General features: G+C 34.9%; 3 protein-coding genes across 4 annotated transcripts; 2 read left to right on the forward strand and 1 right to left on the reverse strand.

The window, feature by feature from the left end:
- Positions 1 to 2,253: 2,253 nt before the first annotated feature.
- LOC140983936 (uncharacterized) lies at positions 2,254 to 4,215 on the reverse strand. Its single transcript, XM_073451089.1, has one exon. It carries the CDS (start codon positions 4,213 to 4,215, stop codon positions 2,254 to 2,256), a length of 1,962 nt encoding a protein of 653 aa, XP_073307190.1.
- A 4,077-nt stretch (positions 4,216 to 8,292) lies between these two features.
- LOC140985092 (protein FAR1-RELATED SEQUENCE 5-like) lies at positions 8,293 to 11,200 on the forward strand. 2 transcript variants are annotated; one of them, XM_073452851.1, is made up of 4 exons: positions 8,293 to 10,538; positions 10,612 to 10,793; positions 10,871 to 10,948; positions 11,026 to 11,200. In XM_073452851.1, exons 1-4 carry the CDS (start codon positions 8,297 to 8,299, stop codon positions 11,044 to 11,046), a joined length of 2,523 nt encoding a protein of 840 aa, XP_073308952.1. In that variant the 5' UTR covers positions 8,293 to 8,296; the 3' UTR covers positions 11,047 to 11,200. The 2 variants fall into 2 exon arrangements, with proteins under 2 accessions (XP_073308952.1, XP_073308951.1); XM_073452850.1 differs by having other exon boundaries at positions 10,612 to 10,948.
- A 1,618-nt stretch (positions 11,201 to 12,818) lies between these two features.
- LOC140984993 (chitinase 5-like) lies at positions 12,819 to 13,821 on the forward strand. The gene is made up of 2 exons (XM_073452708.1): positions 12,819 to 13,245; positions 13,336 to 13,821. Exons 1-2 carry the CDS (start codon positions 12,858 to 12,860, stop codon positions 13,746 to 13,748), a joined length of 801 nt encoding a protein of 266 aa, XP_073308809.1. The 5' UTR covers positions 12,819 to 12,857; the 3' UTR covers positions 13,749 to 13,821.
- The last annotated feature ends 1,309 nt before the right edge of the window (positions 13,822 to 15,130 follow it).

A 15,130-nucleotide genomic window follows, 5' to 3' on the forward strand; every position in this document is an offset into this window, starting at 1 on the left:
CGCGCGCCGGTCGCGCGAGTTGTGGTGCTGCCGCGTGCGCCTCTTAGGACTTCATGTTCTTCTGTGCTCGCGCGGTCGCTCATGATGTCGCGCGGGCTACTGGTTCTCGCATATGCTCCTTTGCGCGTTGTCGCGCGTGAAGTGGCGCGGTCTCGCGCACCCCTCTGTCCGTGGGTGTGCTCTCGGCTGCGTGCTACTCTGTTTCTTAGTCCACTTGGTTTCGTGTCCACCATTTTCTCCATTCCTGAAATGACAATAAAAACAAACCAAAAACGCATAATTTTGTTCGAAACAAGCATAATTCAAAATGGATTCTAACATAAATTAAGTGCAAATCTTGCACTTATCAAACCCCCCAAACTTGAACTTTTGCTAGTTCCGAGCAAAATAGAATAAAAGCTAATAAAGAAGGAAAATTTACGCAAACGACTACAGTCATGGATATGTGAAAAGTGATATTGGCCTCCGACTTATCTAATTTCATATAATTCACGATTTCTCAAGAGTCACGTGCGTGGGTGATATATCAATGTTCATTTACCCAATCGAATGCTCAAATAGAGTTGTAATACCCATTTGCCTTACAAAATCAAGAAATCCTCAAATCAGTTCAACTCACACTTCATTAAAATATAAATTCACATTCACAGATCACATAGGACTTTATCGGTGATTATTTGGGTCGAAAAATAGTCAATACAAGTATGCCAAAGATGAAATCACACAATGAGATGCTTGCAAGCAAGTGATAAAGTTCATACTCATTAACCATATTTCTCAGGTATCCATAGGCTTGACTTGAACAACTTTTCTCCACTAGTATATTGGATAAATGTGACAAGGTTAATAGGTGTTGTACGCTTGTAACTTTAGGCCACGACTCACGGCTACAATAAAGGTATGGAGATCAAAATTTGAGAGAAATAATTGAACTTTCTGAATTTCACTCACTTTCATTCTCTTTTCATTCGCCATCCACTTATTGTTTTCTTCTTATTCATATCCTTCATTTCCCAAATTTTTTCTTTTTCACCACTTTTGATTCGTTCTTTTCATTGTTTTTCTTCCTCTTTTCTTTGCCAACTCCTTTATACACATTTAATTTTTTCTTTTTCTTTTCAAGGATCATTTGAATCATTACAAAAGCAATGAACTTATTTCTCTCAAAATTAGGTAGGACAATAAGTGTATAAGCTTCAGTAGGTAGTTGTCGTGGGATGTAGAATAGATACAAGTGGGGGCTAATTGTATGTCATTGGCATACACCACTTGATTTTTTTGTAGGCTCTAAATGGGACACTAGGGATATTTCATGTTCATTTGGTAGGCTCAAAACGGCTCCAAAGATCGCCTAAATCATTCTTATGTCATATATTATCCGTATTTCGCCTCGAAAAGTGTTCAAGCAAGTTCTAGAGTTCCGTCAATCCATTAGTCAACTCATATAAACCAATCACATGCATTTGTCAATCAAATGATATATGAAATAGGTGCACGAAGAAAATTTAAGCATCTCAAATAACTCGAAGCTCAAAGGGCTACAATTGACAGCAAACAAAGAACACATGCCCAAGGATATTGTGAAAAATTGCCTAGTTCATTTCCATGTCTGCAAAAGTGTCAATCAATGTCATGCAATAATTACCAAGAATCAAATCTTCATCGTCTATTTAGCATCATAGGCATGCAACTTATCTCTAAGCAACGATAGTATCAACAAACACGACTGTGCAGAAAAATTGTGACTCCTAAGTTATCATGAACACATATATATACTTCAAGACCGCAATTCACTTTTCATCATCGGCCACACATTTTACTTATCCATGACCCTACCTAACAAAACTAGAATGCAAAAGGTAATAATAATAAAAAAAACTAAAGAAAGAAAAAAAGAAAGAAAAAAAAAATTTAACTACTGAGCAATAAAAATAAAAGAGAAATTCTAACAAGCAAACTTCACCCCCCCAAACTTAAAGTATGCATTGTCCTCAATGTATAGAAATAAAGAACATGACACACATACCTCGCGCACGAGTGTCAGAACTCGGGGCTTGAGTCATCGTTCGCAGCATCTTCAGCATCATCGTCCATGGGCTGCGGCGGTAGATCTGGTGGTGGGTAAAATTAACAACTAAGGGAGTAAAATAAAATAAAATAATAAAAACAAAACGAATGCTAAAAAATAATTGTGGGTTGCCTCCCGCACAGTTCTTGGTTTAACGTCATCAGCCCGACTCTCACTAATCATGTTCATGGTGGGTCGTATGATTTCTTGGAAGCCTTGATTTCTACGTTTTGACCATCAACCTCCATGGTCAGTTTTCTTTGTTTCAAGTCGATGATAGCTCCTGCAGTAGCCAAGAATGGTCGTCCTAGAATGATAGGAACATTCTTACTGTTCTCCATGTCCAGTACCACGAAATCTGCTGGAAGCCTCAATTTATCAATTTTAAGTTCAACATCTTCGACACAACCCAATGGAACCTTCACTGATTTATCCGCCAGCTGCAAGATTACTTCTGTGGGGTTGATCCCGCTCAATCCAAGTTTCTCGTAAAGGGAATTTGGCATTATATTCACACTTGCTCCTGAATCACAGATAGCATTTTCCACCAATTGACCCCCTATTTCACATGGTACTACAAATTCTCCGGGGTCTTGTAGCTTCTGAGGAAGATTTCTTCGTGTTTCTTCGGTAAATTCACCCTCCACCTGATCTGCAAACTCATTATTAGTGTGTAGGTTCTTGAGATCTTCAAGACCTTTCTTCTTTTGAAATTCAGCTTGCAATTGTAAAAATCTCTGGGGGTAAGGAAGTAAAGAAATATCAATGCATTGATTTAAATCATATCTCTCATATTTCTTACCTCGGGCTCTCTTGGTTGGAGTTGGCTTTTCATCCCGAACAGGTGTGGGTTCAACCTCCTTTTCTTCTCTGCCTACCACACCAATCTTTTCATGTTGTATAAAAATGACATTCACTTCTCTCAGACTTGGGTCTGCTGTCTTTTGAACTGTGCCTGACGGTTGAGACGTTAGTTGCTTCGTTATTTGCCCCACTTGCGATTCAAGGATTTTGAAGGAAGCACCAATATTTGCCATGTGTGTCTCAAGGTTGTCAAGCCTAGACTCAGTCCTCGCCATCCTCTTGCCAGATTCAGCAACAAATGTTCCAACCAAATCCTCAAATGATGGCTTCCCTTCCCCATTTGATGTATTGAACCCCAGTGGAGGATTTAATACATTCTTATTATTCGCGTATGAAAAATTTTCATGGTTTCTCAAACCAGGATGATAAGTGTTAGGGGGAGGGTTACCTCGATATCCTCCATAGCCTCCAAAATTCTTGTTGTTGATGTATTGAACTTCTTCAAGAATTTGTGATTCTTCAACAACAACCGATGGGCTCTCAGTCTCTGATGTGCTCACCTTATTCATCGCTGCTATTTGAGTGGTCAATGCAGATACCTGTGCAGTGAGTGATGTGATAGGATCCACGGCATAAACTCCAGCAGTCCTCTTTACTCCTGACCTCTCAGACGGCCATTGGTAGCTATTAATAGTCATCTGCTCAAGCAAGTCATAGGCTTGAGCAGGGGACTTGGCAAAGATAGTGCCACCTGCCGCTGCATCCACTGTTGTCCGTGTCTGACCATTCAATCCATTATAAAACAACTCAATCTGCACCCAGTCTTCGAAACCATGATTCGGGCACCTCCGCAACAACTCTTTATACCTTTCCCAAGCTTCATACAACTGTTTGAAGTCTGTCTGTCTAAAAGTGCTGATCTCAATCTTTAATTGTGCAGACTTCGCAGGTGGAAAATATTTAGAAAGGAACTTCGTCGCCAGCTCCTGCCATGTCGTGATGCTTCCTAACGGCAATGATTGGAGCCATCCTCTTGCTTGATCCCTGAGAGAAAATGGAAACAAACGCAATATAATAATATCGTCAGGAACATTATTAATTTTTACCGTATCTGTGATTTCCAAGAAGGTTCTCAGGTGAACGTGAGGATCGGAAGTAGCAGTTCTAGCGAACTGGTTTTGCTGAACCATATTGATTAAAGCAGGCTTCAATTCGAAATTGTTGGCGTTAATGGTCCATCTTGCAATACCATAGTAATGATCGTTGATCACTGGTCGGAAGTGATCTCTGATAGGAATAGCCTCTGGCGGGATGTGTCTGTTATTTTCTCTGTTCTCAGCCATTGCTTGGATCTCTTCTCTTCTTGCTTTTCTTACTTTTCTCGCAGTTCTTTCGATCTCCAGATCAAAAATAAGCAAGTCAGGGCTTTGCCATCGTAGCATGCATTGTCAAGCAGAAAAAATTGACAACTCAATAATTATAACGAAATAAAAAGATCAAAATTAAAATCTAGACTAATTGGTAACAATACTGATATAAATTTAAATTTTGACACTCCCCGGCAGCGGCGCCAAAAACTTGTTGCGTGTTTTCTTAATTGCTTGCAAGCGCACGACGTCAAGTTATAGTAAAATGTATTTTTGAGTGCAAGCGTCGATCCCACGAGGAGTGTAAATAAAATATATATCAATGCTCGTAATTAAAATAGTCAAGACTTTATCTAGAAAATTCAATAACCAGATTGGTTTGTTTAAAACAGTTCAATTGTGAATAAATAATCAATCGAATTACCGAATGGAGAGATATCAATGATAAAAAATATCTAGAGGAGTGATTTCACTATGTTTCTACGATAATTCTTCGTGGTTGGATTTAACTTCATGAGTTCCGGTTATTTAATGGCTAAGAACACTTGCGTATTTTATTCCCCCTTTCCCAAGTGACGAATAAATTGTATCAATCATACTTCGATTCAATTATTCATAATAAAAATCTAAGTTTGATAGATAAATGCAAACAATGTTCTTATCTAAGCCTCGCTAAAGTTACACGCCTTCCGAACGATATAAATATTCAACGATGTGTCTCTAATGATCTATAATCCTATTCCCTCTCCCGAGTTGTAGAATTAATCAGACAACACGCAATTTATCGCCAGTAAATTGCAGTTAAATAAATGTAGAGAACACAATTAAACAAAACGGAATTCAATTGTCAAAATATCCACGTCAAATCATCGTATAGACAAAGCTACGTCAACCTGTAGGATGGAAATTTAGTTCATCACGAAATCCAAGCGAAAACAAGACATATTCCTAGTTCTAGACATCGCTACACAATGAAAGAAAGAAACGAAGGAAAAGATAACAAATTCGAAGTGTCGTCTCTGTCCCCAGATCCGTCGTTCTTCATATTTGTGATTGTTCTTCGCACTCTGAATCATCGTCTCGTGTATGCGCTCCGTTTCTCGTGTCTTTTCCTTCCCAAGATGGTGTTTTTTCGTGTGATTTCTCTCCACGGCGGTTGACTCCCCCTTTCTGACCTAAGAATCGCGCCTTTTATAATAATCTGGACGCACAGCGCGCGCGGTGGCGCCTGATCTTGCGTGGTTGCGCGCGGGATTCTGTCGTTTGGCTTGCTGCTGGGTCGCGCGAGTTGTGGTGCTGCCGCGCGTGCCTCTCGGGACTTCATGTTCTTCTGCGCGTGCGCGCGGTCGCGCATGATGTCGCGCGATGGCGCGCGGGCTACTGGTTCTCGCATATGATCCTTTGCGCGTGAAGTGGCGCGGTCGCGCGTGCACCTCTGTCCGTGGGTGTGCTCTCGACTGCGCACTACTCTGTTTCTTAGTCCACTTGGTTTTGTGTCCACCATTTTCTCCATTCCTGAAATGACAACAAAAACAAACCAAAAACGCATAATTCTGTTCGAAACAAGCATAATTCAAAATGGATTCTAACATAAATTAAGTTCAAATCTTGCACTTATCATGGCCTATTTTCAAAAATCATACTTAAAAACACCTCATATTAAATAATTATTTATAATTATTTAATAAAAATATTTTTCTTTATCATCCCCAGTCTCCGTTACTCGTTCGTGCGCGAAATACAACTTAAAACTCTAATGCATGAAATTTTAATAACCCATGAATTAAAACACATATTTATGAAATAAAAATGCATTTAATGCATTAAAAAATTTATTAAAAAATACGTAAAGAATTTGATAACTTGCATGCATGTGGTTCACGTGGACCTTCAAATTTTCGGGACATTACACATTATATGGGAATGATTGTTGGAACATTTTAAGTTTTGATCATTGAACAAGGTTGCTGACCAAATAGAGTATCTTTTCGTTCCGTATAGGGGAAGGAAAGGCTCTCGTTGTAGTTGTTATGAAAGGGCTGGGCTTGAAATAGCGTGAGAAGGCGGTAAAAGGATCGAGCAGATCATTACAAAACCTAAACGAATTGAATTCAATGAGGAAAATCGAACTTTCATAAGAAAAAGTTTCTTAAGAAGTTTAAATGATTATAAAGTGAAACTGATAAAACATAAGTAGGATACTGATAGCCAAACTAATTCTAAGTTGACTGATGAAGCCCAACTGACAGTCTATCTAGTTGGTCAGTCAATCCAAATAAATATATTCCATGAAAAATCAGTATAATCAGCGATTAAAGATGAGAGTCCAGCTGAAATAGAGATAAAGCTTTCCGTACTAACAGTCACTGAACCTTAACAGAATATCAGGTTTTGGTGTACTATCAGAATATGTCAGAAAAGATGATAACATGGCAACAACGATGTCTACTTTTGGAAAGGTTTCACGTGTTTTTAGAGTATCTTATGTAAGTGGGCTTATATAAATAATTTGATAAAGTTTTGCACCATTATTTTAGTAATTGGGCTTTTGTATTAATCACTTATATTTGTGTTAAACTTGATCAGTTTATTATGCATATATTTTCAAATTATGAATTTCGAAACCTATCTAAAACACTAAAATTTATGAACTAATGGTAGCAGTTTATATTCTGAAAATAACTGATTCCTATCATTCTTGAGTCATGTCTCATCCCTCTGATGATTAAAATCTAGATGACTAATATCAGTTGGCCATGAAATTCACAATATATTCAGTTCATAATTTTGATATATGTTTATTCCTGAAAATCCGAATATTTCCTTTATACCTCTGATATTTTGAAATCAGAATATTTTTGTTATTACTGTTATATTTGAGATTTATGTATAAAATGATTTTTAAGACTTGATAATTATTTCTCCTGTTTACTGAGTGACGAACATATCACTCACCAACTTACCTCTTTTCAAATAAGAATGAAGAAAAGTTAAAGGATGATGATCAGACCCAGTATTGAGGATGGTCAAGAAGAATGGTCCCGATGACGTTATTTATTTTAAATCATGTTTTTTTTGTCCGATGTGTATTAGATAAGATTTATACTTTGTTTTAAATTCCCACTCTTGTAAAAATATAGTTAAAGTTGTATCAAACAATGTATTACGGTATTATGAATGAATGGACTGATTTCTCAAATTTGTAATTCTGAGTCATGATGTTTTCGAATGTATAATTGAACAACGCACACGTCTCGGTCTCGGGGCGTGACACGCAACATATAAAACTATATATGCATATGTATATTCCCCTCTCAAATAAATGTCAATTTCATATAATAGATACGTAGCAAAGTTGTATTTTCATTAATATTTTTGTACAGATGAAAATGAAATAAACATGGGCAGCAGCACACACCGACACACACACGTAAGTAGATACTAAATGAAATAACAATGGCCCCAAAGGGCTTCATCGATGCTGCCCCTGGGATACTACCCTTAACCATTTATTAACTGCCAAGTGGCAATTAATTTCAAACTTTTTAAATAAATAAATATTTATAAAAACTTAACCATGGTTCAATTTTTTAAAATGCTTTATTTTTAAAAAAGCATTTGACCTTCGTTCATTCTTTCCGCCGTCATCTCTCAACAAATAAGAACAAGGCTTCCACCACTTTGCTCCATTTTGCAACTTTCTGCACAAGATTAGGATTTTATTTTTTATTTTTTATTCTTTATCTTTGTTAATCTAATTTTGTATGTAGGTAATTTTTTGATTTACTGTTGCTTCTTGCTTTTTGCTGTATGCGATGATTTAAGGACCAAATAAAGGGATTTTTTTATGCATTTCTTCATTTTATATTATATTACATTTTACTAATTAAATTTTAATGATTGTAATTTCTATTAAAGTAAAATACAGTAGATTAACCTCTTGTTTATGTCCATATTTTTGTAATATGTGGTACTTGAATACATGTATGTTTCCTTCATCTAATTTGTATTTGTTTTTTAAAAAATTAGATCCAGTTGGTCTTTTTTTTTTTTGGAAATGGAAGATGACAAATCAAAGACACTTGAAGAGTTGGAGGAAGACTACGAGGAAGAAACCGAAATTGATCAGATTCCAAAAACGCAACCTGGACTCCCTAATTTTTCTATGCAAGAAGATGGAGAGGTACAAACTGAAAACTTCATTGTCGATATTTTGAAGAGCAAACTAGAAGTGGGTAAGATTGTGAACACTCTTGAAGAAGCTTATTTATTGTATTGTCAATATGCACATGCCAAGGGATTTAGTGTAAGGAAGGGTGAACAACGATGTTTTTCCCACACTGATGAACTTCAATCAAAGGAATTCAATTGCTCATGTGAAGGTTTGAAAGATGAAAAAAGATCTAGTAAAAAGATTTCAATTTATCAAAAACTACTCACTAGAACTAATTGTAAAGCCAAATTGAAGATTTCAAGAGAAAATGGGGGTCAATGGAGAGTGAGTAGATTTGTGGAAGAACATAACCATGAGATGTTTGCACACGATCAAACTCACTTGTTAAGATCGGCACGCAATATATCACATGCAAAAAAGTCTACTCTAGAAGCTATGGTAAATGCTGGAATATCTATCTATGCTGCTGTTTCTTTCATGGAAAATGAAGCATGTGGGTCAGAAAATTTGGGTTTTACTAGAAAGGATGCATATGATCATATGAGTCGACTGAAAAAACATACCAAAGTTGAGAATGGAGATGCCACTGCACTTATTAAATATTTTATAAATACGGCGAATAAAGAGAATTACTTTTACTGGAACGTGCAATTGGATGATGACGATAGGGTGATGAACTTTTTCTTTAGAGACTATAGAAGTGCGGTTGATTATGAAAATTTTGGTGATGTCTTGTCGATTGATACAACATATAGAACAAATAAGTATAATTTGATATGTGCTCCATTTGTTGGTATAAATCACCATATGCAGAATGTGATGTTTGGCTTGGCCTTTATGTCAGATGAAACCGAAAGTTCTTTTGAATGGTTGTTTACAACATTTCTTGATTCTATGAATGGAAAGCAACCTCAAACTATTTTTTCAGATCAATGTCAAGCTATGATGAATGCCATCGAAACAGTTTTTCCACATTCACATCATCGTTTATGTCAGTGGCATATAAATCAAAATGCTCCTTCACACTTTGGGAGTTTAAATGGAGATTCGGCTTTTAAACAAATATGGTATAAATGCATGACTTATTGTGAATCTGAAGATGAATTTGAGGACACATGGAAACATATGATTGATACATATAATTTGGATGATCATAAATGGTTGAATGGGATGTACAGAATCAGGGAAAAATGGGCTACTGCCTTTAGTAGTGGAAGGTTTAGTGCGGGACTTTTGGCTACTTCGAGGAGTGAGGCCACAAATATGACTTTGAAAAAGGCATGTAACAAAATGAGTTCTTTGTATGAATTTGTGATGAATTATGCAAAAATTCAAAATAATTGGCGGAATAAGGAAAAGACAGAGGATACTCGTTGTCGTCATGGTAAGCCTGCACAGATTTTGAAAAATCATCCATTGTTGATTAATGCTGCTGAGGTTTACACGATTTCCATATACCAGTTGTTTGAAATTGAATTGGTTAATTCTTTGAAATGCAAATTTGTTGAACCACCATCTTGTTTTGGCAATGATTGGAATTGGCTTGAGGTCAAAGTAAAATCTCATGATGAAAACTCGAGGGTTAGACATGTGTTGTTCAATAAGCAGAGTCATGAAATAAAATGTAGTTGTCATAAGTTTGAGACAATGGGGATTTTGTGTAAGCATGCTTTGATGATGTTTAACTGTGTGGATGTAACAGTTTTGCCCAACAGTTATATTTTGAAAAGGTGGATGAAGAATGTAAGAAATAGAGTTAAATATGATTTTGAAGAATGTTGCAGTGGTGGTGGTGGTGATCATATATCTGAGATGGTGTTTGTCAACCAAATAATGAGATCGATGTATGATCTAACTCATTTGAGCAAACCTCATGAGGATGCGAGAAAAATATTATATAGATTGGTTGACATAGCAAAAGATGAAATATCTAATCTTGTCCAGAATTTGAGTGTCGATGATGAGACACCGTGTGATGATATTGCAAGTAATGGTTATATGGATAAAGTATGCGTACGTAACCCACTTACTGCTAAAGCAAAAGGAGTTACAAATGCAAATATCACACGACACTGGGATGCTAAGAGAAACAAAAGAAAAGAAAAGGGAAAAACTAAAATGTCAAGTAAGTTTTCATTTCATATACTTGTTATATAGTTAATCTACTTTTAAGTTTGTAATTCTCTTCTATTTGCTAGGCACAAAAGGAGCCAAAAGAAAGGGGCAAAGTTCACAAGATGCAATCAACATACAGGAAAGTAAATCTATACCATCACAACAACATTCAAATGTCTCACTATCACAATATCCGTTTGCATATCCTCAATTTCCATCTCAATTTGGGCACGATCAACATTTTTTCCAGTATTCAAATCAAATGGTAACCGAGTTTTCTTTAATTTTTACTATTGAAGAAAAATGTTCATTATATCTTCTTTTTTTGTATTTGAATTGCAGAAAGACAATACAAACTTCTATTCAAATGGTATGATGAATTTATTTTCGTATCAATTTGGGAGTCATCATTCATCACAAGTAAGATATTTTTTCAAGAAAATTAAACGTTTTTACTAATTGATTTCTCATAAAAAAAAAAATTTTATATTGTGCAGGGACATGATCGTGATAATTGAAGGAGCATGAAATTATTGATGCGCACACTATTGCCGAATATGATTGTTTTTGTGGCATTCACATTTTTTTTTTGTATTTTTTTGGATTTTCGATGAATGATTGGTCCACAATGAGGTAAATGAAATGGAAATCTGTTTGACAAATTAGTGGAAGATTGGAACTGTTATAATTAATGTTTTATAAATTCGTTAGCAACAATTGAGCATTTTGATAGTAGACTTAGAAGATAGTTATCTAAAATGCCACACCATCATCTAAACTGCCACTTGACCGACCATGAACAACCTGAATAAAAGAAAGAAAGTTAAAAAGAAGAAAGAACACATTATTTTCTTGTGGAAATTGAATTATTAGAAAACTAAACATTTGTTTATACACACAAAAGATGTTATTCGAAGAAAATTTTGATTGTTGAACAATAATATAATCATATTTTGTGTCTGTTTTCCCGATGAAATCTGTTTTCTTACCAATCAAAATGTTAAGGTTCAAAAAAAAAATCTTTCATTAAAAATTATTAATTTGCCGTCATAATTATTTTGTCTTATTTTATTTTCTTGTTATTTATATATTAATATTAACAAAAAAAAAAGATTGGGAAAAAACGTAAAAATAAAGGTGGAAAAAGGAGCCTCGAATTTGACGAGTTCTCATTTTACAAAATTGAACCATGGTTAAGTTTTTATAAATATTTATTTATTTAAAAAGTTTGAAATTAATTGCCACTTGACAGTTAATAAATGGTTAAGGGTAGTACCCCATGGGACAGCATCGATGAAGCCGCCACAAAGATACACACAACGTGGATAAATGAAATAGCATGGCAACTAATTACTATAAATACCACACATTCCCTCCACATTAACTCATCATTTAGTCTCTCCGATCAATGTTTCTTTCCGGAATGGATCCTCTATTGTGGACATCCCCACAGTAGAAGATGCTTTGGAAAAAAAAATTTAAAAAGTTTTTTTATATTTATTTTAATTTTTTTTAGTTTTAATTTTTTTTAGCTTTTTGTTTTAATCTTTCTTTTACTCACTCTCAAATTTTCAGTTTTATTAATCTTGTTTAAGATATATTATAATTTTTTCTTTTGTCATTTTTGGACTTTTTGTTTCCCTCTTTCTTTCTTTTTTTTTCCACATTTTGTTTATCTCGTTTGTTTTGAAAGTAAAACATAGTTATGTTTTAATTTTAGTTCTTTTCACACGTTTGATTCGTCCATTTTTTTCTCATAATTTTAAAAAAAAATTACAATAAAGAAGGAGAGGACTTCAATATAAAAATTCATATTTTCTTGATCATTTACATGTCCAATTCTTTTCTAATTTTTTGACTATCGAATTTATTTATTTTGAGAATAAAATATATAATTATTTTTTTTTCCATATTGACATATTTAATCAATTGGTACATTAGTATATAGTATATAAGCTAAGTATAAATTATAACAAGAAAAAACCATACAATAAAAAATATTGACAAGATAAAAAGAGATTAGAAAATACTTTTTTAAAAATTAGAATGTATACACAAAAAGTCAAAAAAGAAAATAAAAAAATTTAAAAAGAAAGTATTAATTAAAATATATAAAAAGACAAAAAAAAGAAGAAGAAAAGAACAGAAAATTATGATTGTGGCCGTAAAACGACATCACAGTTTCTCTTGTGAAGATGACTACAATAATTGCAATTTTGAAATTAAATTTTTTTTTTTTGCCACATCATCTTCTACTGTGGGATGTCGTAGAGGATCCATTCCCATTTCTTTCCTACCAAAATGGTCATCACCAGAAAAAAGAGTTCTTATGTCACATTTTGCACACTTCGTAACCATAGTTCTCTCACTTTCCGGGGAGACAGCTTTCGGCCAAAACTGCGGTTGCGCGCCCAACTTGTGCTGTAGCAAGTGGGGTTATTGTGGTTTGGGCGACCTTTATTGTGACGAAGGATGTCAATCTGGCCCATGCTATGACGAACCGTCGCGGAATATCTCGGCTGCTGACATAGTGACCGATGCATTTTTCAATGGGATCGCTGACAATGGTGGTCCCAACTGCCCCGGGAAAGAGTTCTACTCTCGAACGGTCTTCCTCGAGTCTCTTGATCCCTATCCAAGGTTCGCTTCGGGGTCGAACGACGTTGCTAAGCGTGAGATTGCTGCATTCTTCGCACATGTCACCCACGAGACTGGAAGTAAGTTCATATATGCATACTGATTGCAAAATTCCTATATAATTTACTTGGTTAAAAGTACTTTCAAGCCATCAATTTTGTCCAATGCAGGTCTGTGCCATATAGAGGAAATTAATGGGGAATCTTACGACTATTGTGACTCGGGTAATACACAGTATCCATGTGTGCCTGGCAAGAAGTACTTTGGACGAGGTCCCATTCAACTTTCATGGAACTATAATTACGGTGCAGCCGGCCAAAGCATCGGGTTCGATGGACTAGACTTCCCCGATATCGTGGCTAGGGACCCCGTTATATCTTTCGAGACGGCCCTTTGGTTTTGTATGAACAATAATTGTCATAATGCAATAACATCAGGGCAGGGATTCGGGGCGACTATTCGAGCCATTAACGGTATGGAATGTGATGGAGGAAATCAGGCCACCGTTAATTCTCGTGTTAAGTATTTTACAAACTATTGTAGTCAATTTGGAGTTGAGCCTGGTGCCAATCTATATTGCTAGTCCCGGCCTGGAAAAATAATAATAAATGAAATAAGACAACATCGTATTTGATAATCCATTTGGTTGCTTTCATAAATTTAATTATGATGAATTTGTGATGTTATTTTAAATTCATCGTTCAAATCCTAAGTCCTTTGAAATCTATTTTGAAAACTATGTCATCCATATAGGCCATAGCAAGGGGGGAAAAGACAGCGTAAAAGTCCATGCATGTTTAATTATAGCTGCTCATAGTGTAGTGGCATTCATAATATTTTAAGATTTAATTTTGTAGAGAATAAAATTATTTTGTATGCTAAAAATAAAAACATATATACATACAATATTCTTACATACTAATGCTATGACAAAATTAATTATAAACCCAATCAAAATAGGTTTAAAAAATATATATTATTAGTAATCCCTGTTATTTCATTAGAATTGCAACACGATCCCAACGATTTTGTAAGGGTGTCAATTCGGATGGGTCGAGTCGGGTTGAGCAATAGTACTATTCAAATTAACCCGATCAACCAAATTAACCCGATTTCGGTAAGGGTGTCAACCCGATTTTGTAAGGGTGTCAATTTCGGTAAGGGTGTCAACCCAAGTATCGTGTAGGAATTGGCGACGGCCATTGCCTACATATTTTGACGAAACTTGTGTACGCAACCTCAACTTTAGAAAATTGAGATGCGTACACGTTTATTCTTTTGACATTCAGACTCCCGATTTTTCTCGTTGATGGTATGAGATGCCTATAAATAGAGACGATTGAGTTCCCTAAGCACACACACTTCATAAGAAATATACACCATCTATCAAGAGGGTGGAGTGCTTAGAAGGCTTCAACCGAGAGGAAAAGCAGAGAAATCAAAATTTTCAATGGCCGGAGGTAATACTCGATCTGCTTCCGCATATAGTTTTATCATGTTTATATACGTGCAGAAACATGATTAATGAGAAGAAATTCTAACATTTGGTAAACAATTTTGTAAGGGTGTCAACCCGAACCCGAATAAACCCGATCAACCAAATTAACCCGATTTCGATTTTTTTAAAATTTTTTTTTTAAAAAAAATTAAATAAAATTCAAAAAAAAATAAAAATATTTTAATTTTAAAAACATAATAACAATATCTCTCTCGTATATATGATTTAACTTAGAAAGTCTAATTGTAGAAAAATAAAATATATTTACTAAATCAAATAAACAATTGTTTAGAAAATAAAAAATGTTAAAATAAATATTAAATTATAAAAATTTATGATATAAATATACAATAAATATTTTTTCAGACATACAATATATAAAAATGTAGGCAATATTTATTAATTATATTTTTTTAAAAAAATTAAAATTTTTTGGGCCAACCGATCATTTTTTTCGGGTCAGCTAT

This window comes from Primulina huaijiensis, chromosome 9, assembly GCF_012295235.1.
Source record: "Primulina huaijiensis isolate GDHJ02 chromosome 9, ASM1229523v2, whole genome shotgun sequence".
Classification (NCBI taxonomy): domain Eukaryota; kingdom Viridiplantae; phylum Streptophyta; class Magnoliopsida; order Lamiales; family Gesneriaceae; genus Primulina; species Primulina huaijiensis.

Coding starts and splice junctions, on each gene's coding strand:
- LOC140985092 (XM_073452850.1), top strand. CDS start 8,297: ATGGAAGATGACAAATCAAAGACACTTGAAGAGTTGGAGGAAGACTAC. Junction 10,539..10,611: donor GGGAAAAACTAAAATGTCAA/GTAAGTTTTCAT, acceptor TCTATTTGCTAG/GCACAAAAGGAGCCAAAAGA.
- LOC140983936 (XM_073451089.1), bottom strand. CDS start 4,215: ATGGCTGAGAACAGAGAAAATAACAGACACATCCCGCCAGAGGCTATT.
- LOC140984993 (XM_073452708.1), top strand. CDS start 12,858: ATGTCACATTTTGCACACTTCGTAACCATAGTTCTCTCACTTTCCGGG. Junction 13,246..13,335: donor TGTCACCCACGAGACTGGAA/GTAAGTTCATAT, acceptor TGTCCAATGCAG/GTCTGTGCCATATAGAGGAA.